The sequence below is a fragment of the Sander lucioperca genome, chromosome 3 (assembly GCF_008315115.2).
Source record: "Sander lucioperca isolate FBNREF2018 chromosome 3, SLUC_FBN_1.2, whole genome shotgun sequence".
NCBI lineage: Eukaryota > Metazoa > Chordata > Actinopteri > Perciformes > Percidae > Sander > Sander lucioperca.
Genome location: NC_050175.1, coordinates 37,305,484 through 37,329,501, shown reverse-complemented (window position 1 = coordinate 37,329,501; position 24,018 = coordinate 37,305,484). Strand labels below are relative to the sequence as shown.

General features: G+C 41.5%; 1 protein-coding gene and 1 long non-coding RNA gene across 6 annotated transcripts in view; one reads left to right on the top strand and one right to left on the bottom strand.

Annotated features, from left to right (window-relative positions):
* Positions 1–24,018, bottom strand: part of LOC116067297 (tetraspanin-18-like) — a 48,849-nt gene that overhangs the window by 16,091 nt on the left and 8,740 nt on the right. Inside the window, exons 2-3 of one of the 5 annotated variants that reach the window (XM_035999689.1) lie at positions 18,527–18,615; positions 10,585–10,673 (exon numbers count right to left, since the gene is read on the bottom strand). The exons of 1 other annotated variant lie outside the window; for it this stretch is intronic. In XM_035999689.1, the coding sequence (XP_035855582.1) occupies positions 10,585–10,587 (3 nt within the window). In that variant the 5' untranslated portion in view covers positions 10,588–10,673; positions 18,527–18,615. The remainder of the gene's footprint in view (positions 1–10,584; positions 10,674–18,526; positions 18,616–24,018) is intronic. 3 more of the 5 variants (XM_035999690.1, XM_031323711.2, XM_031323713.2) reach the window with 3 other exon arrangements.
* LOC116067313 lies at positions 16,263–23,966 on the top strand. Its single transcript, XR_004109169.1, has 3 exons — positions 16,263–16,347; positions 19,531–19,534; positions 23,955–23,966. It is a non-coding gene; the product is annotated as an uncharacterized LOC116067313 (long non-coding RNA).

The following is a 24,018-nucleotide window of genomic DNA, read 5'->3' as shown; positions in this document are numbered from 1 at the left end:
AGTGGAATTCTCCATTACATTACATTGTCCAGTTCATTCGAACTACAGATCCGCTACCCGATCTGGCAAACTTGCATAATGTAATGTAATGGACAATTCTGCTTCCAACCTGTAGGGGGACCAAAGCGGGAAAAGTTCTCTAGTGTTGCTTTAACTAGGTTTTAGGTGAGCATCTTTTGTTTTGGCACCATCAATATCTTGGCATAACAAAACTTGACAGCTTGAGCGAAAGATTTATGCATCTGGGGGAGACAGAAACCTCAGAGTTGGGGACGATAACACATCATGGTTAAACTGTACCGTCTGCCTACATCTCTTCTCAACCCAGAGCGGTTTTATTTCCTCCTATCCCAGAATGTATCTGTGGTGTAGCCAGACCTTACTCCACAGCGCTGTGGAGATGTGAGACTAGCCGGAGAGCAACTACTAAAGTTACACCACTTTGTACTGCACAAACAAAACACAAATATCTATAAATCATTAAAGGTGCACTATGAGTTCCTGCGTGGTCACTTCTGTTGACGTTCCAAGTAAATTCCAAACAAAACAGAGCAAGCTCGCCCCTCCCCCCCCCATGTTTCCGTAACTGTCATGACTAATGGCGTTTTTCCATTACGTGGTACCTGCTTGACTCGGCTCGACCGTGGTGCCCCGTCCTCCTTTTGCCATTGCAGATTTAGTACCGCCTCATGCGTGAGGAAACTGCTGTGACCTAAAGCGACACACACACAGAACGTCGAAGGTGTGTTGTTGTTGCCACGGCCAGAAGACAAATTTTGTTTCAAAAGAAGCTGGAGGCAGCAAAAAAAAACCCACCGCTGGCTAAACTATTTAAAAACGACGGGTTTGTTCACTACACCCCCGTCTGTCTCTAGCAACGATGACGCAGTGATTAGTGACGATTCTCTCCGACCAATCACTGGTCTGCAGGTTTTCACATCACCTTTTGGTATCGCCTCAGCTCGCTTGGAACCTCGACGAAGGTGATATTAAAAAAAGTACCTGTTGGCAGGTACCAGGGACTTTTTTTTCATAATGGAAAACCAAAAGGAGAGTAGAGGCGAGGCGAGTCGAGCAGGTACCATGTAATGGAAAAACGCCATAACTGACTAAATGTCACTAACCCCCACCCCCTCCCCCAAACATCTTGTCAGTGATTGGCTGGAGTGGTTTGTTGTATTTTGGTGCCTATCCTGTGCCTCTAGTGTTTGTTTGACGTTTACGGCCCCTGTGTTGTCTCCAGAGACCGGGCTTTTTCACGGTGTGTTCAGGGGGCAGGCAGCTAGCGGATCAAGGAGAGATGCCTACGATTTGAGACAAAAATGAAATCACGCTGAAACCATGCAGGAACTCATAGTGCTCCTTTAAAGGCTATTTTCTTCCAATGGTCTGCTCCCACCAAAGTAATGCTACCAAGTTACAAATGACTCAGTGAAATATTTCCTTTAACTTCCCATTTAAAGATATTCATTTTGCTGATGTGAAATATTTCACTTCAGTTTTACTACCACAGTGACACTAATTGCCTGCGACACCTTTATTATGATCTATAATACAACCACTAGCCCACAGTGTTGAGGACTGCCCAGTCAGCATATTGCAGCAGTGAAACTGGATCCCAGTGTGAATCCCCCGGCTTCCCTCAGCCAGACTATGTAACGGTTTCTGCAGAGATTACCCACCAGCAACAGCACGCTCCAGTCCAATAAATCACAGTGTGAGCGGCTGAAAGGAAGTGCAGCGTCTACAGAAGTGTGTTTCCTCAGCGAACCTGACTGCCTTCATCCATCACAGCTGAGCAGCAGTGAACGAGGACAGAAGGATAAACCCAGCGGATTATCTTTCTGCATCCTTACAGCAGTAATGAGAGTGGAGGAAGACTGGTATTGATGGTGTTGGTAGATCTCAGGTAAATTGGTGTGGCTGCTGCTTCTCTGTAAGGTTCCTGATATTCTGAAGATATCCGAGTTTCATCCATTTGTTCAAATACTTTGCCACCACGCACTGTGAAGTAGTATCAATATCCATCTGATATTCCTTTTATATTATTCATATGTTTTTTATACATCATATATGTATTTTAAACTATATGTAATGAGCTTTTATTTGTTGTACATAAGACAAGAATGTAATGTACTATTATCTGATGTACATGTATTTGTATTTTTATATTGTTTTCACCCTAGGAAGCCTATTAACAGGTGAAGGGACTGCCGATGAAAACTAGCTTTTAAAGCTATAGTGCGTAGTTTCTGTCGCCCCCATGAGGAATTCTAAATAATAACAAAACTGTCGTCGCAACATGATATCATGCCTTCGTGTAAACATACGTCACTTTCCTAAAGCCAAGTGGCGTGTTATCTGTACGCATTTTGAGCTATGAGCTGTCTACACCGTATACAGCGGACGGCAGTCTGCAACGTCACAGCGTAAACATACGCGTTTTGGGTTTAGGAAACGTCACACGCAGGTTGGGTTTAGGAAAAGAAGAACCGGTTGGGATTAGGAAAAGAAGAACGGGGTTGGGTTTAGGAAACGTGACACGCCACACGGGTTGGGTTTAGGAAAAGAACAAACGTGGAAAGGAAACATCACATGCGGGACACGATCCCCGCTCTCCTGAGTGAAAGTCCTGTGTTTTACCCATCGACCACTCCGACCAACCTCTCTATGCGGATTTTCACCCTTTCATACTACTTGCTACGGCGTCAATTCACAGACAATGGCAAGGTAATGCAAGTCATTGGAGGCCAAACGGCGTTGATAAACACACTAAAAAACGAGTACGCGTCTTGATAACACGCCAATAATGGCATACAAATTGGCGTGTCATACATACGGCACTTCATGAGATCAGTCTGCACATCCACATGATACAAGCCTTCCGTGATCATGCACCCCCCACCCCCAACCGTTTATGTCTGAAACCACGCTCATTCATTCATTCAACCTTTATTTAACCTCGAGAGATCATCGAGGGCCGACCCTCATTTATGTCATCGAGTCAGATTAGAAAGACAAAAACAGAACACAGAAAGTACAATCAAAAGAAATGTAGAAAGACAATAAAACATTCAGAATTGGAAAATTATTTGACAAGTAAGTTAGGATAATAAGGACGCACAAGAAAATACAATTATGTAAAGCACTTAGAAGTAGAAGCTTGCAGGTTTAGAACCAGATTTCTAAAATTGTCCAAGAGGCCCAATTGAGTTGATTTTAAGAAACTGCTGTAATTTGTTCCAAGAGTCGGGTGCACTAAAACTAAAAGCACTTTTTCCAAGTTCAGACCGAGCTCGTGGAACATGAAGTAAAAGCCCGACCGCAGAGCGAGTCTGATAATGACCCTCTGAGTAACAGAGAAGTTCTGTAAGGGAAGATGGCAGTTTTCCAATAAGAGCCTTATAGATAAAGAGATACCAGTGAGTATCATGTCTTTTATGGAGAGAAGACCACCCAACACTTTCATATTAAATATAATTGTGTACAAAAGATTTCTATTCCTGGTTGAAAAAAAAGGTTAAATTAAAAAAAGTAACTGCATGAAGGGGTCAGTAATCTGCAGAAATTACGTGTGCAGAAATGCGAGGAGGGAGCAGCAGTTAGAAATGAAAATAATTTTAACAATTAAATTTAAATGATAACACAAAGAGAACTTACAAAACATGCAAGCTGGTAATGTCCAAATAAAAGAAAAACAAAGGAACACGGAAGGAACGGGGAAATCAAAGAACACGAAAATATAGCTTACACTGGAAGGAACTCACACACAGGACTCACGACGGATGACGATTAACCAACAACAGACACAGAAAGCACAGAGACTAAATACACAAGTAAACGAGGGTGAAACAAGGGACAGGTGACACGAGGGCTGGGGAACAGGTGAAAGACATCAGGGCGGGGCAGACAATCTCAAAGGCGGGAAAACCAAAAGACAGGAAGTAAAACAAGAAATAACATGGGAGAAACAGGGAGACTACAAAATAAAAGAAACAATGCAACAACAAACACAAGGAAAAACACAGAAGACAGAAAACATGAGAAGTGAAACAAGGAACCAGAACAAATAAACACAATAAAACTACAACAGAAAACCCACAATCATGACAGAAGGTGGATAAGTAATACTGGAAAAGAGCATTTGGACAAAGCGAGCGAGGGTTTTCAACAGTTAATTATTACCACTCCCCACTCTCTCTGTCCTTGCTGAAAGCTAGCTGGTATGAAAACCAGTCACGTTAACAGCTTTCTCCCTTTAAGGGACCGCCACCGTGCCTCATAACCATAAATATAGCCGGGCAGGGGAGGCATCAAATTATCTTCCTTCACACACTTTGATTTTGTAAAGTCTCGGAGATGCATACCAAATACAAGCAGGTGGATGGAGAATACATAAAGGTTGGAGGTGGTGTAAGCCTCTTCAGAGGGTCCGTAGGGACTGAAGTTCCTGCTCTGAATGCTAAACAGATGTGGAAGTACAGAAGTGGAGAAGCAAGAAGAAATGAAGCTCTCCAGGGGTCACCAGCAATTCCAGGAAATTAGCCAAATCATCAACTACTTTAACAAGGCTCTCCACTTTGGGTCAATAAAGTCTCACTTCTTTCCTCGTTAAGTGCAGCGTAGAAGATACTGCCATGGAAGCAATTTTAAACACTCCGCATTGGAAACCTGAAGAGAACCGAGGACTCTCATACTGCTGCTTTAAATATGCATTGTAAAAAATGTGGAAAACGACAACAATTTATTATCATTTCTGCATTTCTCTGCAGGAAATAAACTGACTTTCCTCAACATTATAAACTATAGTAAGCTATTGTGCTGGATTTTAGCCTTTGCTGAACGATGTAGTTACGTAAAAAGATTTAGTCTAAGGGCAGTGGTGTTAAATCCTTTATGTAGCACACACAGAAGAAAACCCGGAAGTTCCTGTTATTTAACAGAGGTATTTCCATCCGGACACAAAGGGGCGGACCAACAGACGGACTTTGAGCCATGCAAAAAATGGCAAAAAATGCTAACTGCCTGAGAAAATGATTGTGTAGATTAGGTGCACTTAAAAACATCGATGTTCTGCAATATTTCACCTTAATGAAAGAAAAGGCTTTTAGGATAAGGACTACTTCCTCCTGGGACTAACAGTATCTCAGGGAGTAGTTTGTATCTTCAAAAAGTCTCAAAAACGGGTGTTGGAAAAGGATGAGGTCTTCTTATAATCAGTCTCATTTTATATTTAAACCAATATAATATTCACCTGGTTAAGGTTTTGACTTATTTCAGCACCAGGAGCTGTCCACTGTCTGGCCTGTGTTAAAAGCCGAGGCCCCGTATCTGTCTGTAGCCAAGTTATTAATTATTTAGTCTATATCCACGACGTTCCACTTCCAGGATTGCTCCGGTGCCGCCGGAAATTCTGCCAGATGTCCCCCTTTTCGGACGGATGTCCGTTTCCTTCCTCTTTCTTTGTGTCCGGTGGATTTCTGAGGACTATGGTTAACTGCTCCTCAGATCTCTGCAGGGTAAATCCAGACAGCTAGCTAGACTATCTGTCCAATATGAGTCTTCTGTTGCACGACTAAAACTACTTTTGAACGTACACATTTTCCACCAAAACAAGTTCCTTCCCAAGGATATTTTGTAGCGGCACCATTGATCTGTCCGACGCTTAGCACCACCCAAGACGATTCTGATTGGTTTAATGCCAATAAACCAGAGCATGTTTTTCTCCCATCCCAGAATGATGTGTGGACTAGCCAGACCCTCCTAACAGTGCTGTGGAGGATGGTCTGGCATTGCTAGACTATTGATTATTATATCGGGATTTAAGGTCATTTTCACTGGGAATTGCAGCCTAATACTTATTTTGTCACATCTGCAGCAGAGTTTTGTGAAATACCACAAAGGCTGTAACCTACAAAATGTAGTACACCTTACAAATATGACACAACGAGGTCAAAATCCACATTTTATTTAGAGGCTATATTATGTTTTGTATGAATCAAATGTAATGTGTTCACAAATTCTTGGTAGTTTGTGTAAAAAAACATATCTGTTAGCTCATTTGTTATAGAATGCCTGAAGTTGAGTCACGCAAATGTTTTGTGATAAAGTGAACAAGACGTACTGCTCCAAGTTGAACTGAGGTGAAAGTGATCTAATGGTGTGTGCTGACTGTGCACATGCGGACAAGTTGTATCTTAAAATTCATTTAATTATTCAACACATACCAAAAATACAACTTGATTCACTATTGAAAACATGTCATGTTTTAGTGAGCGCTGCGGGTTCTGCTGTTCCAGCCTGTCAGTTCAGAGCTGTTACTGATGTTGACATAAGGAAGAGGAAGACGTCATCCTCTCCTCTCTGACGGCTGCTTTAAAGTCATAATAACAACTTTCATTTATTTTCTCCTTCTTTAATAATGAGAAGTCTAAATGGCCACAGTCAAAAGCTTCAGCAGCAGTGGGGAAAAGTACATTTAAGATTATACATATTTTATTTTATATTATATTATATTTTATATATATTTTGTATGCAGGTTGTACATTTTAATCTACACTTGTATATACTTGTACATCCTTTTCATTCCTCTAAAAAAAAAAAAAATATATATATATATATATTAGGGGTGGGGGAAAAATCGATACAGCATAGTATCGCGATATTTTCCGTGGCAATACTGTATCGATACACAGACGCCAAGTATCGATCTATTATTATGTATGTGTCAGTCAGTTTGTCTGCTTGATGATCCCATTTTGCAGCCATAAAAATTGAAGTGAGATGAACAAACAGAGACATTTATCTTTTTAGATTAAACAGATGTTGACAAAGTTTCCTTTTGGGGACAGAGTCAGTTGGAAAATAGGTCATAAATTGCAATATATCGCAGAATATTGCAAATCGCAATAATATTGTATCAAGACATAAGTATCGTGACGATATTGTATCGTGAGGCTGAGTCCCACCCCTAATATATATATATATATATATATATAGGAGTTAGTGGAACAGCTGACTGTTTCCTAGGGCTGAACGATTAATATGTTAAAATGCGATTTCCTAATCGCAAAGGCTGCGATTTGGTTATGCTCTGATTAGCGGTTAGCTCCGGTTAGCAGTTAGCTAGCTCCGTTATAAAGATATGAGTGGAGGAGCTGCCACTGAGAGGGGTAACAGTCAGACTGATAAATGACGTTCAGGGAGCTTTCACGGCAGCGTGGCCGCGGTGTTTCAACAGTTTTATTAGTACAGTTAATCCCACGGCAAGAACACCAGCAACTAGCTAACGTAACGATAACCTCTCTGAGCAAGTGCACACGGCAGCACGCAACTAAACGAGGGGGAGGGGCTGGAGGCAGCTCCTCTCTGTGCACTGTAAAAAAAATACACTGTTGTGTGTGTGTGTGTGTGTGTGTGTGTGTGTGTGTATATATATATATATATATATATATATATATATATATATATATATATACTATATTTTTACTTATTTAACTGTCTAGTGTGTAATTGTGTGTTGTTCATACTATAAAATTATTTATTGTTTGTCTTTCTTGAATAATACAGAAGACAAAAAAATAATCGAATATCGAATCGCAATCGCAATATTTGGGAAAAAAATTAGATTATTTTCAAAAATCGTTCAGCCCTACTGTTTCCTGAGTCCCTTGATCTCTTTTCTTTCTCTCTTTCTTTGTGAAATGAAGCTGCCTTCAAGTGCGGTCGGAAATATTGAGATCTTCAACATCTTCAACGGTCTACTTGTGCTACATTGGAGGGTCACACAAATGGGCCATTTAAATGACACTCAATGACACTGGATAGCTTTTTGTGGTGTGAACGTGCTCTAACGCTTGCGTGCGCGCATAACTATGTGGGCATGACCACATGTGTGTGCTGCATGTGTCACCAGCTGGTTTAGTCCACGCAGTAGTACACACAGTGAGAAGATGATACTTTCCAGACTGCAACAGTCAATCATACTGCTCTTTTAGTAAAACTGCACAAATAAACTCTAATGTGTTTCTATTGAAGTGGATGGAGCTGCTGTACATCAAAAGACTTCTAACAGTGTAAATAAGTTAGTTTTAATTGGACTAAATTTGATCAGTCTCACCTCTGTGGGGGTTTACATTCATTACTCTGTCTGTCTGCAGCGAGCGGTTTGAAGTTGAAGTCAACCAGAACAAAGTTATGTTTGTACAGTGTACCACAATAGACAAAAAGAAGCACTGTGGCATGTGAAGTCTAACACTAATGTCCTGCAAACTGGGTGTCTGGCGTGACATTTCCCAGACATTTTCTTAATTGCATACACAGAAAATGGAACTATGCACACAATTGTTGAAACTTGAAGCTCATTTATCAACAAGACCCCAGAGCTAGGGCTGCACAATAATCACAATTTTATCAAAAACGCAATATGGACTAGTGCAGGGGTCTTAAACATCTCTTAGGCCAGGGACCCCTAAGCTGAAAAAGAGACCAAGTAGCTATATTGTATACAATTGAGTTGCATATTAAACTGGGCAGAATGGATGAAAGAGATGGATATTATTTATGCATCGTGTTAATGGTTAAACATACATCTGGAAGACACAGTGACTGTTTCTTGGGTCCAGACTGCTGAACTCTCAACAAACTTCCATTATTTTTACTCAAATAGAAATTCTAAAGCAACCAGGACTGAAATCTTCACACACATGCACGGATCGCCACTTTAAGGGCCCTATTTTAACGATCTAAGCGCATGGCGTGAAGCACCTGGCGCAGGTGTGTTTAGGGTGTGTACGAATCCACTTTTGCTAGTTTGACGGCGGAAAAAAGGGTCCGTGTCCCAGGCGCATGGTTCAAAAGGGTTGTACTTAGTGTCTTCATTAATCACAGGTGTGTTTTGGGCGTAACATGCAATAAACCAATCAGAGATCATCTCCCATTCCCTTTAAAAGCCAGGCGCGTTTAGATCTTGGAGCATTGCTATTATGATGGAGGATTTGCTGAGCAGGAAGGAGAGATTTTCAGGAGAAGAAACTGATCTGTTCATGCGTGACGTGAAAGTGTGCGAGCAGATCATATCATATCATCACATTGTAATATTTTTATTTTTAATCTTCTGCATGTTTGTGTGCTGCTGTGCGTCCCTGTGTGTGTAACAAGCATAGTGTGCGCATGCTGTGCACGACCCTAGGTGCATTTCACTAATGCGCTGTTAAATTAACAATGGTATGCTGCGTTATTGACTTTAGAGCAGGTTATTGTTGGTCAATGGCGCGATCACTTCCCGCTACCTCAAGATAGCAATATGCCCAGAATGCACCTGAACACACCTCTCTGTAAGACCAGCACGCCCATGGGCGCAAAGATGGGCGCAGGTGCATTTGCTATTTAAACTAAGTGGGCGCTGGACGGGAAATTGACAACTGTGTCGGTCTTAAACTAGCAAAGACACTCGCGTCGGGCTTTGTTCAGCACTGGGTGCAAGATAGGACCCTCTATCTGAATATTTCTTTAATCATCGTGAACACTTGTGAAGTTAACTGCTCCAGAAGCACTGCAGTTTCTTTGTAGACAGAAAACGATGTCAGTGGGAGGATACTTCAATTGTTACTGATTGATTAATGCAAAACAGACCAAAACTTTCACCAAGACATCAGCTGATATGAAACTAAATGATAATTCAGTCTGATAAGGAATTCAAGAAATCAATAATTTTGCCTCCACGCCCCAGGGTTCAGGAGTTATTGGCGAAAACAGATAAAGAAATGTCTACAACGGTCTACCAAAGTTCACTGAAATCCCAAAGTTCTTCACTTTATCTAACAACAGATGGACGAAAGCACGAGCTCTTGAGCCTCCTACACATGATAGGCGGTAAAACGGCGAGGTAGGGCACAGAGCATAGACACTTTAGGTTGCTTTCACACCTACCTCGTTTGGTACGTTGAAAAGGCACCCTGGAGCGTTTGGTCGGACAATTCGGTTCGTTTGGGCTGGTGTGAAAGCTCATCCCAACTTTGGTGCGGATCAAACAAACAAACTCTGGTTCGCTTGAAAACGGGGGTCTCAGTTCGCTTCCAAGTGAACTAGAGTTTGCGATCCAACCCAAATACAGGAAGTGAACCAAAACCAGAGCATTTACTAGCCTGCAATTTCAACCTAGTACACAATTTACAGAATTATAATATATGAGTCCAGGTTTCAAGGTAGCACTTCCGCCGAGTTGTCTTCATAAGAAAACAAAGGCACAGCCAGTGCAGAGCGGTCATATGTACGCAGCTTTAGGTAAAGATTAAAAAAACTCAGAAACAAAGCTGAACCACAATGAAATGAAGAGTGAAAGGGAGACTGTCCTCCCCCGAAAACAGCCACATATAAGTAATTTGTTCAAGCAGCAATTGCGAAGAAGATCTACGTTAATATTGGTGGCGCCCTCTAGTGGGCACCTATGGGGTGCGCTAATTTATTAAACGCACCCGTTGGTCGTATAAGAGGGTAGGAATAAACGACCTGTATCGGCGTATGGTTTGGAGGACTTGTTGGTGAAAGGACAATGTGACGGAATAGCAAGAGAAAGCATCGTACCATATGTACCTGTTTAATGGCTCTTGGGTTCAAATGTAGCTGGGAGACTGGGAGTCTTTGACCTTTGACCTCGGACTGCTTTACATCAGCTGCAGAGAGGAGAAAACAGAGAGGAGTTAGAGTGGTTGTGTTGTACAGTGGAAACACGCTCATAAAGAAATCAAAAGGTATAAACATCACTCACATTAAGGCTACATTTATATTGCTACGTTTTGAAAACTAATATCTTTTGCTACGTTTCCCCCTCATTCCTCCTGCTCTGGTGTTTCCCCCTATCATTCCTCCTGCTCAGGTGTTTCCCCCTCTCATTCCCCCTGCTCTGGCGTTTCCCCCTCTCATTCCCCCTGCTCTGGCGTTTCCCCCTCTCATTCCTCCTGCTCTGGCGTTTCCCCCTCTCATTCCCCCTGCTCTGGGGCTTCCCCCTCTCATTCCCCCTGCTCTGGCGTTTCCCCCTCTCATTCCCCCTGCTCTGGCGTTTCCCCCTCTCAGTTTCCGAGCCCCAAACCAGAAACATTTGGAAACACTTCTGACCCGTTTTGGTTTGGAATCTGCTGGGTTGTGTTTCAGTCTCAGCGTCTGCAAACGGAGACCTTTGGTAACACCGACACTGACGCCAACGTTTCTCCTCCTGATTGGGTCTTACCAGTCACGACGTCTCGTTCTCTGAGACTAAAGCTACTACTGTTACCATGGCAACTACCAGCAGCAGGCGGAGTCTCCACGCTGCCTCCTGTTTATGCCCAGTATACCAGAATGTTGATGAGATATGAGGTTTGGTCGTGTTAGTTTAAACATAGATTAGTTCTTCTACTGGAGATTAAAAACTTTTTTGGCTGAAAATTCTGCTTAAAAACCAAAACGTAGCAATGTAAATGTAGCCTAAAGCTCTAAATAATTTCTATTTAGAGTTTAATTGGGCTTGATAGGACTTGATGGACAGTAGCTTAAGGACGGTACATAAATAAATTATTTAATTAAGGAAATGATGGAATAGTCACTTGATGGATTGATTGAGCGGTAAATGTTTTTGGATTTTGAAGACGTTTTCTATTATAGGGTTGTTTGTGTTATGGTTTAGGGATATTTCTGTTATCAGTTTGTTCATTTCTGTTGTCTGTATTGTTTATTTGTTCATGTTCCCTGTGTTTGTATATTCTGTATATTTCTGTTTAGTTATCTCCTGGTTTATTGTATATGTTTTGGTTAATTCCTGTATTCTGTATTCTGTGTTGTCAAGTTTTTGTGTTTAGTTGATTTCAGGTTTTTGTCAGTGGTCCCTGTTTCCTGTTTTATTTTGATAGTCTGTTTTCTGTCCTGTCATGTCTAGTTTTACTTTTTGCCTTTGTTGATTGTCCTGCCCCGCCCTGATGTGTTTCACCTGTCGTGTCACCTGTCCCTCATTTGTTCATTACCTCTTGTATTTAACCCGTGTTCCCTTTGTCTCTTGTCAGATCGTTTTGTATCGTGGTGTCTGTTAGTATTCCGTTGTTTCCTGTCCCCGTAAGTTTGCTCCTTTGTTCCCTGCCCGAGTTGCTGTCAGCCTGAGTTTTTCCTGTTGCTTTTGTATTTTTGTCTTAGTTTCTTTGAGTGTTTTTTCCAGCCTCTGCGCTGTCGTTTTTTGTTATTAATAAATCCTAACTCAAGCCATCTCCTGCCTGCCTGCCTCTCCCTGCATTTGGGTCCACTATTCCTCACTCTCACAACAGTTTGGTTGCACATTAAGAAACAATAGATTGAAAACACTTTGATAAGGGTTATTTTTGTAATTAAAGATGTAAAGGTATGGACATTTCAAACAGCGTAGGACCTGAAAAGCATTTTGCTTCCTCCTACTCCCTTTGGGACAAGAATATTTATCTAAAAGTATTTATTTATTTGGCTTATTTTTGCTTTGTACTTTTTCATAGTTAACTACTTTTCTGTCTTGTATTTATTGTTTTGTTAATTCTTTTGTATGTTGTTCGAAATAAACTATTCATTATCGTCATCATAATCACAAAGTGAGACACCTTTTGTCTCGGACTCAGTTACCACATATTAAATAACTGATGTGTAATATTTTGTATCTGGTTTTTATTCTTTGACTAATTATTATAAAACGATAAAGATTCCCTCTCTACTACAGTACATTGAATATAACGATATATTTTGCGACACATAAACAGGTATTAAGTTGTACTATAGGTTCTGCATTTCTGCTTTCTTCAGTATTGTGCTAAAATACAACAAATTGTTTGTTAAATTAAAAAACAATGGAAAGGAAATTGTTTCCAACATTCTTTTATTAAACAAATTGAACACTGAATTGATTATAAAAAGGAACCACTAAAGGTGCTTGGGTAGCGCACGCCCATATGTAGAGGTTTACGCCTCGTCGCAGCGGCCACAGGTTCAACTCCGACCTGCGGCCCTTTGCTGCATGTCATCCCCCCCCCCTCTCTCTCTCCCCTTTCATGTCTTCAGCTGTCCTCTAAAAATAAAGGCCTAAAATGCCCCAAAGAATTATCTTAAAAAAAAAGGAATAACAGCTACATTTTAAAGTGCAGTTTTACTGATATTTTCTTTTAACCCTCCTGTTGTCCTCGGGTCTAATTTGACCCTTTCTTTAAAGTGCCCATATTATGAAAAAATCACTTTTTCTGGGATTTGGGGTGTTATGTTGTGTCTCTGGTGCTTCCACACACATACAAACTTTGAAAAAAATCCATCCATGCTGTTTAGAGTGAGATACAGTTTCTGAATGTGTCCTGCCTTCAGTCTCTGGGTGAGCTGTTCAAAATCGGCACGGCTTGTGACGTCACAAGCCGAAACGAGCAGGCTAACCGCAACCATTAGCTCGTAGCGTTAGCATGCTAACGCTAATGCTAACGCTAGCATGCTAACGCTAGCATGCTACCTCGTTCTCAATAGCAAAGCACTGCTACAACACACACAAGTTCACCATAATCTACAAAAGAACTACTTCCATGTGCGCCCTCATTTAGAAGTCTCCCAGCTAATCCTGCCTTGTAACTGACCAAAGTTGTAGAAACAGCCTTTCTTTTACTGTCTATGGAGCTAGCTAGCTGACATGATCTACATCTGAGCTACTGGGCATGTGCAGTGCAATCAAAGATAGTACAGAAGAAGAAGAAGAAGAAGAAAAGAGGTCTCACTCTGTAGCTAAAACAGAGACCAGCTGAAAAGAGGATCTGCAGCAGTGAGAGAGAGCGGTGCAGTACAACAAAAATATGGTGTTTTTTGAAAATTAAACCATGTAAACCTATTCTGGTACAACCTTAAAATACAATTATGAACCTGAAAATGAGCATAATATGGCTGCTTTAAGTTGTTTTTATTTCAGAAATATAGGTTTCTTTCAACCAAATTGCCCAAAAATAACATGGATGGTTCCACACAACGTTCTTTAAATGTTTTATTAAATTTTATACCATTTAAAAACAAATGTTTAAATGGTTTCAAAACAGCATCCTGACTAAACTTTGACATGCAGTCTGTGATCCACTCAACATCCTCTGATCTTAACTATTAGTCACAATCATTCATAATTTCTGCTTTTTTTTTTTTTTTTTTTTTTTTTTAAGTAAAAAATGAGGTATAGTGCCATACAAATGGGGTTTGTTGACCATGAATTGCAAAAAGAAGTGTGAAACTAGTGGTAAAAGTAAAAGCAACGAAAGCACAGAAAAAAAGCTAAAGAAAAAAAACGTTCATTTTCAATTCTGACCCGGGAAGACAAGTTCATGGTCGAAGGGAAGACCTTCCCTTCGACCATGAACTTGTTGTCCTTCTGGGTAAAAATTGAAAATGAACTTTTTTGCACTTTTCCGATATTTTTGATGCTTTTTTAAAACGATTTGGTCACTTATATGCACCACTAAGACCAATTTGTGTTGGTTTAATAATACGTTTTACACTTATTCTTGGAACATTGGTCAACAAACATCATCTATGTGAAATTATACCTAATGTTTTTGTTAAAAAAAGCAGAAATTATGATTTATTTTGACTAATTGTTTAAATCAGAGGATGTTGAGTGGATCACAGACGGGTGTATGTCAAAGTGTATGTCAAAGTTTAGTCAGGATACTGTTTTGAAACCATTTTAACCATTTTTTTTTTCAAATGCTATTCAATTCATTCATTTTACTTGAAGAACGTTGTTTGGAACCACCCATGTCATTTTTGGGCAATTCGGTTGAAAGAAACCCATATTTCTGATATAAAAAACTTTGAAATTAGGTCAAATTTGACCCGATATCAACAAGGGTTAACTAACAAAAAATCTCGGAGTGTCTTTCGTGATATGTTTATTGCGCCAGTTGATATTGCGATAGCGATAAAAAGTAATAGGCCTATTGTAAATAATGTCAATGCCAACACTGAACAACTACTGGATGGATTACTGTCTGCTAAACATCGGCATGTTATTATTGTCATTGTGAGCACGTTAGCATGCTGACCCAGCTAAAATATCATTTGACAATGTTATTACGGCACTCGCCCAGCCATTTAAATGAAAAACAAACTATTCTTTTTAATGAAAAGAATAAATAAAAAAGTAGGAATTTCAAAATAAAGGCGCATCTTAAAGATGATAGTAACCGTGACCCCCTTCCCTGTCTATCTGCAAAAAAAAAAACAAATCGATATTTTTACTTTGCATCGATGATCGTTGATAATTGAATTGATATATCGGTACACCCCTGGCTAAGATGTGACACTACAGCTGCAAAGATGAATCGATTAGTTGTCAACTTTTAAATTAAAGGTGCTCTAAGCGATGTTGGGTGACGTTACTTCTTGTTGACGTTCAAAGTATTGTCAAACAAAACGAGGCTAGCTCGCCCCTCCCTCCTCCTCATCCCGTCCCCTCCCCCTCCTTTCCATGCTTCCTGAAACAGCACACGCGCATTGTGGAAGTAGCCTACGAGCTAGTTCTGCTGCGGTAATGGCTCAACCAAATCCTTCTTGTCGGTTATTGGCTGGAACACTGTTATGTTTGGTGGTGCAGGTTGGCACAGTTTGTTTTTGTTGCCGTTTGTGGAGCCTGGGCTGTCTACAGAGACCGCGTTTTTCACAGTGTATTCAGGGGACAGGCAGCTAGTGGATAGTAGGGCTGAACGATTAATTGCATTTGCAATTATATCGTGATATGTTAAAACGTGATTTCCTAATCGCAAAGGCTGCGATTTGGTCACGTGACTCGCTAGAGCAAATCAGTCTGCACTCCGTAGAGAAAGCATCAACTTAGCATGCTAACGCTACGCCATACCTTGAGCAGATTTCTGTCATTCAAACAACTTTTAGTTGTAGATTAAAACTTTTACAGCCATTTTAATAAAATGAAGGGTTTTATTCGGGCTTGAGTCCATACATGCAGTTAATGGATACAGGCACGCAGAACTGAAGGCTTGGTTAGCAACGATTAGCTCTGATTAGCGGTTAGCTCCAGTTAGCTAGCTCCGTTATAAATCTATGGAGTGGAGGAAACTGCCACGGGGAGGGGTAACAACCAGACTCTGATAAATGACGTTCGGGGAGCTTTCACAGCAGCGTGGCTGCGTTGTTTCAACGGTTTTATTAGTACAGTTAATCCCACGGCAAGAACACCAGCAACATGCTGCTACTACTAATGTAACGATAGCCTCTCTGAGAAAGAATGTAGGAAACAATGTTGTGACGCTGTCATGCACACGGCACACAACTTCATGAGGGGAGGGAGGGGCTGGAGGCAGCTCCTCTGTGTGCACTGTAAAAAATGTCAGTGCTCAATATACTACTGTGACTGAAGTAGTTAAATAAAAGATGTCATTCATATAAATTCATGCATCACCTAATTTCATCATCACATCCAGGCCTGGCCTCCAGGAAAGAACAGTTTGTTTAATCTATCTAATCTTGTATTGTTCATACTATAAAATGATTTATTGCTTGTCTTTGTTGAATAATACAGAAGACAAAGAGCTTAAAAAATAATCGCATATTGAATCGCAATTGCAATATTTTTGAAAAAAATCGCAATTAGATTATTTTCAAAAATCGTTCAGCCCTAGTGGATAGTGAGGACATGTTTGCTGTATGTGACAAAAAATGTTGTAGCCTAAAAAACGTGTGACATCGCTTAGAGCACCTTTAATCACCAACTAGTTTGATAAGTGATTATTCGTTCATTTTTTATGGAGAAAAAAAAGTAAATCTTCTCTGATGTCAGCTAGTTAAATGTGAATATGTTCTAATGTCTTCTCTCTTCTCTCCACTGTGACAGTAAACTGAACATCTTTGAGTTGGGGACAAAACGAGACATTTGAGGACGTCCTCTTGGGCTTTGGGAAACACTGATCCACATTTATCACCATTTTAGAGAACCAACGAGTAATCCATTAATCGAGAAAAGAATCGACAGATTGCATCCCTGTGTGACACAGTCGAGGAGATGCAGTATGTGGCCCGCGCCTCGTTTATCACACAAGTCTGACACGTATAAACACGTTTGTTTAAGCCATGATTCATACGTTTTCAAAGCTCTCCCTCTAGACAAAAGCACTGTGACCCTTGTACTCTACCTAATGTCTAGCTGTTTCTATAGCAACCACCACATGCGGGCAGGAGTGAAATGATGATGGATGCTGCTGCTGCGCTGGTACTGTACGCTACCTACAGTCCATCAGGCCGTGGGAAACGCTGAAGAAAAGGAAAAATCACTTCAGTAATGGGAGTGATTCATCATGTGTGTTTGTGCTGCATGATTCATGTTCTTTTTTGTTTTGTTTTTAAGACAATGTGGAGCTCAAAACTGCAGGACTATGTGTCACATCCATGCGAGATCCACCAGAGATGAATGGTGAAGCTGTAAAGTTAACTATTATTCAGCTCACATTCATACACACAATAATGCAGCCAAATTAAAAGTGCACGGACTAATCCTTCACTACTTAGCAGCTCTTTTGTTAGGATACCACCGCCGACAAAAGCTTTTGTCAAATATTGGACATGACAACCGTTTCCCCTGAGGGTCACCATGTATTGATCTGTAGGCCCGCTGATTGTTTCCAGCTCATTCTGGATCAAACAAACAAAACAGCTTTATGATGCAGAGATTGTGTCCGAGTTTGACTTAGCGTTAATGAATCTGTATTCAGGGTATTTCCCCCGCCATTTTAAGGTTTAGATGCAGTACACAAGCCGTTTTGTGCACCATCTTAAGCCAAATGAATGTGACTAAAAGGATTTTCTGAGATCTAGTGACTGCAGTTGGATTTACTCTAGCAAGTTTTGTCTTTAAGCTTTTTGAGTGCTCTAGCTTTGCCAACGTTTTAGACACAGATATGGTAATAATAACGGTCCAAAATGATGTGAAAAAGATATGCAAAAGTACCACAAAGGGACACAAACAGACTACAAAGAGACGCCAAATGACCACAGAGACCCAAAGCAAAAAAATTACAAAAAAAGAGACAACACGAGTACAAAGAGATGCAAAGAGATTCAGCCATACATGTTTGAGCCTCACGCCAGGTTCATTAATTGGCAACTATTTTGATAGTCAATTGATTTGATTTGGTTTGAGTCCTTTTCTTTTTATCCAAAACAAGTTTAAAAAAAATCCAGCTTCTTAAATGTGAATATGTTCTAGTTTCTTCTCTCCTCTGTGACAGTAAACTGAATATCTTTTGAGTTATGGACAAAAACAAGACATTTGAGGATGTCATTTTGGGCTTTTTGGGATCCACATTTATCACCATTTTCTGACATTTTAGAGACCAAACAACTAATCCATTCATCCGGAAAATAATTGTTAGTTGCAGCCCTATAGGAGTATAAATGTGGTTAAATATTTTCAGAGGAAGCCATTGTCTTGTAATCCTGCGTACAGCTGCAGCTTTCTGCTGGCAGCTGTGCAGATGATGCAGGCGTTTCAAACACAAGGCTCATGACTCACAGATGTGGAGGACTGTCCAAATCTGTTGACAGCAGCCGCTGCCCACACAGCAAGAAGCCCTTCTCCCTGCTTCTTGCTTGCTTCGTTTCCTCAGTGAAAAAAAACTAAATCAAATTCATGTGCAGATAAGGTGTGATGGTGACTCATGCTGCATCGGCTGAACATTTCTTTTGAATCTCTGAAGTGTTTAATGATGAGTTTGAAATGCAGATTCAAGCTCCATCAAACGCACCTGAAAGCAAGTTCAAAGCAGAGGTGTGCATCAACAGATTCACAGTTGACAAAATGACTGCTCCGGTGAACCTTTCAGTAAGAGCAAGAGAGTGAAAGTCTGTAGAAGGAGACTGACTCCCAAAAAATATATAAAATGAGTTTTTACTTTATTTATCCAGGTAAGTCGATTGAGAACAACTTCTCATTTGCAACGACGACCTGTCACATTCACACAGTAACACATTCATACCTGGAAGCTGCCCAGTACAACCACAGCCTGATCTGCTGGCCACTGAGCAGCTCCACTGGAGCAGTTGAGGTTAAGGGCCTTGCTCAAGGGCACCTCAGTGGTGGTAATGAGGGAGGGAAGTGCTGCTCTTTCACTTTTCCCCCACCCAGATTTTATCCTGCCGGTCTGGGGATTGACCAGCGACCTCCCGGTTCCAAGCTCGCTTCCTTAAACCCTAGGCCACTGCCCCCCCATCTGCAGGAGTATCAAAAACTGACAACCACCTGTATGACAGACGCAAAACAATTGAGCTCCAGCACACCGTTAAAAGCTGGTTTCAAACTAAGAGTTGTTATCTAATTGCTTTGAAAACCTAGAAAAGAATAGCTAAAAGAATAGCTTTACCCCTGATGGAAGATGTGATGAAAAGAGAATTACTCCCAATTTGCTGCCGACACTTCAGCACCTCGGTGCCATTTCAGAGTGCCGAGCTGTCAGCCGGTTCGAGGACAAACCAAACCGTAAAGAGATGAAAGTAAAAATGTGGAGCGCACTGAGGTAGACACGTAATCCTCCAGGGACCCAATTACACTCGAAACCCCGAGAGGTGGATGCAGAGGCGGAGAAGGGAGGCGTCCACTCTCCTCAGACAGCTGAGCGCCCTGCACGTCGTCAGCCTGAAGCTGACTTCTATTAACTCCTGTTTATTAAGTGAAATCAACCCCCCAGGTAGGGCTGCAACTAACGGTTGTTTTCATTGTCGATTCATCTGTTGGTTATTTTCTCGGTTAACCGATTAGTTGTTTGGTCTATAAAGTGTTTAAAAAAATGTCGATCAGTGTTTCCCAAAGCCTTTTAGTAGTCTATATCAACCACGTTTCATTTCCGGGATTGTTCAGGTGTTGCTAAAAATTCTGCCGGATGCCCCTCACTTTCGGCCGGATGTCCGTCCCCGTCCTCTTTCTTTGTGTTGGCGTTCTAAACTCGACTACTACTACTGTACTTGAATGTACACATGTTCCACCAAAACAAGTTCCTTCCCGAGGCTATTTTGCAGAGGCACCATGGCACACGTTTTTCTCCCATCCCAGAATGCTGTGTGGACTAGCCAGACCCTCCTCCGCTCCGCAGCGTGTGGACGGTCTGGCAATGCGAGACTACCCAAAGTCCAAGATGACGTCCTCAAATGTCTTGTTTTGTCCACAACTCAAAGATATTCAGTTTACTGTCACAGAGGAGAGAAGAAACTAGAACATATTCACATTTAAAAAGCTGACATCAGAGAACCTTTCTTTCTTAAAATGTACTCAAACCGATTAATCAACTATCAAAATAGTTGGCGATTTATTTAATAGTTGACATCTAATTGATTAATCTTTGCAGCTCTAACCCTAGAATTGACTTCTATTAACTTCTGTGTATTAAGGCTACATCTTCACTACTACGCTTTCATTTTTAAGCAGTGTTTTCAGACAAAAACAAACCAAACAAAGAGTTTTAGCTCCACTAGAAGAATTAATCCCCGTCCATATTAACACGTCTGACAACACGTATCACATGACCGTTCACACACACTGGGGATGTACGTGTCGGTGTAATCAGGAAGCAGATTGTCTGACGTTATTCTGCGGTTGAAAATCACGGATGTATAAGTTTAAAAGATACAGAACATACTTTGGAGAAAGAACAACAACGGTGAAAAGTAAGAGCAGGGATTCATTAGCTTGGAGCGACGACGAGGTGGAACTGTTACTGAAAGGTCTGTAAGCTACCTAACCGATAAGACAGATGGATGTGCGTTGTCGTTCCTAAAGGTCTCCGTTTGTGTCCGTCTAGACTACAGAGCAACCCTGGAGTTTTCAAACCAAAACCGGGGGCAGCAGTGTTTCCAGATGTTAAAGTTTTAGGGGCTCGGAAATGCTGCAGTAGTGCAGACACGAGGCATGAACGTAGCAAAAGATATTCATTTTTTTAACCAAAACGTAGTTGTGATGTAGCTTAATGGGCCAGCTACACTGCACACATAACTTATGCGGAGCGGATGTTCCAAACTAAGCTTCCACTATAATCAATTAAACTGGCGATACCGGACACGAGAGCAGCGCGTTACCCCCAAATTCCACCAGCTGCAGAACGTCTGCGGATCCGCTCCGGAACGCCGGCGGAGTCATTAGGTTTCCATTAAAGTCAGTGTGTGTATTTCCACTGACTGCAGAACGTCTGCGTCCCGACTCCGTCCCAGCTCCGGCGGTCCCAGCCCTCCGGAGCAGATACGCAGAGCTTCTATTTTTGCCGGACGCCGGAGAGCTCCGCAGCAATTCAGCACACGGCAGATAGTGCGGGACAGGAAGTCGAGCACAGAAACAAAATAAACATCCAGTTCATTTTCAAAATAAAATGCACCGTGCTCACGGCGGATCATATTTCCCTGCACTACACCTTGAAAACACAGCTCAGAGTAGTTTCCCCTCTACTCCTCTGGATGGAAACTAACTGCTGTTGGTTTTGTGGTTTTATTCTACGTGAATTTGCGAGATCTCGTGGGTCCTCGTGACTACAGCTATCAGTCATGGCCGCAGCCGTACCGCAACAAATCCGGACCTGGTGGAACGGCAGAGCACGGAGCCGATACGCAGCCGTTCCGCAGTTGGTGGAATTTCGCGGTACGTAGTGCGTCTGCTCCGCAGAGATCCGCTCTACAAGCGTAAAAACAGGACAGTCTTGTATTTATATTGTTTACGCGAGGTGCGTGCGGCCCTTTTACACAGAAATGGATCATAAAGTGTCTATATTTCTTTTAAATTAAACAGATATACAGAGAACGACTTAAGGACTGTCAATGACCGTTTTGGCAGTTGTGTTTTGATAGTTTCTGTTTTTATTTCTTGTTTCCCTCTCCTGCGTCCTCTGATAACAGCTGACAGTAGATTAACGTTTTACAGCGCTGTGCCGGTTAAAAAAACTGAAGAAATACTAACAATCCCAGAAGGAAAGCTCACTGTGTCGCCTGCACGCCTGCAGGTGTAGACAGTTAAAAGATACGTGCGCTTCGCGAACGGTCCGCATACGTTACGCGTTCAATGTAGCCGAAACTTAAAGTGAAATCAATGCACCAGCTGCCTTCCATGCAGATGTGAACCTCGTGTCTGAGCAGGACCACACACGCAGCAGGCCCCTCTCGCTGTAATTGCCTCGCAGTGTAAAAAAACAAAACGTTACCTTCATTACAGCCGAGGACATCTGGTTCACGTTTGGGAGAATAAACTGAGAAATACTGTCTGCTGGTTGCTCTCAGACTCTGCTCTAAATTATTGGCCTTCACGTGTTAAAGAGTGTGTACGAGTGGCTCTGTGCCAAATGCTCTGGTGATTTAGCCACTGTGTTACAGCTGCACCACTTCTTTTTTATTTAATAAACCGCAGTGACCGAAGCATTCGGTCGTGGCAGAGTGCACTAAAAGCTACCACGCTGCGTGCAAAGTTTGATGTTCTGTTGGATATTATGGTTAGATTGCAAATTCTTCGATTTAACTAGCCCAAAGTCGGCCTTTAAACCCAGGAGTGACTTCTGATTCACAGCTGAACAGCAGGAAACACGTCTGTTATTTCCAATCGCAAAATATTTCACCAGCTACAACAACTTTTCTTTTTCGTTTCCTCACTTCTTGACTATTATAAATAATGCACTGTGTGAACTTAAGTCAAGACGCGGCTGAATCACTATTAAGTCCAAAGTTCTGCTGCAGGATTCCCAACTAATCACACGTCAAGTCAAACCATCAACTAGGCCTGTAACAATTCCAAATTTAGCTGGACAATAAAGCTTTTTATCATCAATGCGATATCAACTGGCGCAATAAACACATCGCGAAAGGCTGCGACACATCAAGCTAAACACTGAAAGAGCTTTTGTGTTAGTTGAAAGAAAATATCAGCAGAAAACTGCACTTCATAATGAACACTTTGGCTACATTGAACGTGTAACGTTTGCGGACCGTTCGCGGAGCGTATGTGCCGCTGAATGTATCTTTTAACTGGCTACACCAGCTGCGCACACACGGCGTAGGATTGTGTGAGTCACAGGTGAGCTTTGGGATTGTTGTTGTTTCTTTAGTTTTTGGCACCGGCACAGCGCTGTGAAAACGCCAATCTATTGTCAGCTGTTATCAGAGGACGCAGGGGAGGGAAACAAGACATAAAAACAGAATCCTTCAAAACAAAAGTGCCAATACGCTCGTTGACAGTCATTAAGTTGTTTCCTGTATACCGGTAGTTTAATTTAAAAGAAATATAGACACTTTATGATCCATTTCTGTGTAAAAGGGCCGCACACATCTCGCATAAACAATATAAATAGAAGACTGTCCTATTTTTATGCTTGTAGAGCGGATCTCTGCGGAGCAGACGCACCGCTAACGCGCTGCTCTCGTGTCCGGTGTAGCCAGTTTATTGACTATAGTGGAAGCGTAGTTTTGAAACGTCCGCTCCGCATACGTTACTCGTGCAATGTAGCCAGCCCGTAACGGTCATTGTTTTTGTAGTGGTGCCTTTTATATTCAATTCAATGTTTACTTTGTTCAATAAAAGAACGTTGGAAATGATTTCCTTTCATTTGTTTTAAATTGAATTTGTTGTATTTTAGCAGAATACTGGAAGCAGCAGAACTGACAGAAGACTTTAATATCTGTTTATTTATCACAAGTAATGTCGTTATCGCGATATTCATCAACATTATGGCATATTTCCCTCGTATCGTGCAGCCCTTATGTTCCATTTCTAATTCATTGTGAAGCTCTTTGTAACCCGGACACAGAAACTGAAACTGGGGTTTTAAAAGACCACCGACAGAAAGAAAAGCTGGTAAAGCCCCCCGCGCTGAGGCAGAGCAGAGTTCAGGCTCGGGGTCGCTCTGTGGACAGCCAACCATCTGCTTTTTAATTCACTTTGCTGAACTTAATCTCATTAAAACTAGAAACCGTTGAAAGAGCATTGTGTGTCTGCAGTGTTGTAGGAGAATAGGTTGTGTTAAAGGCTCCTAATTTAATCAGGGA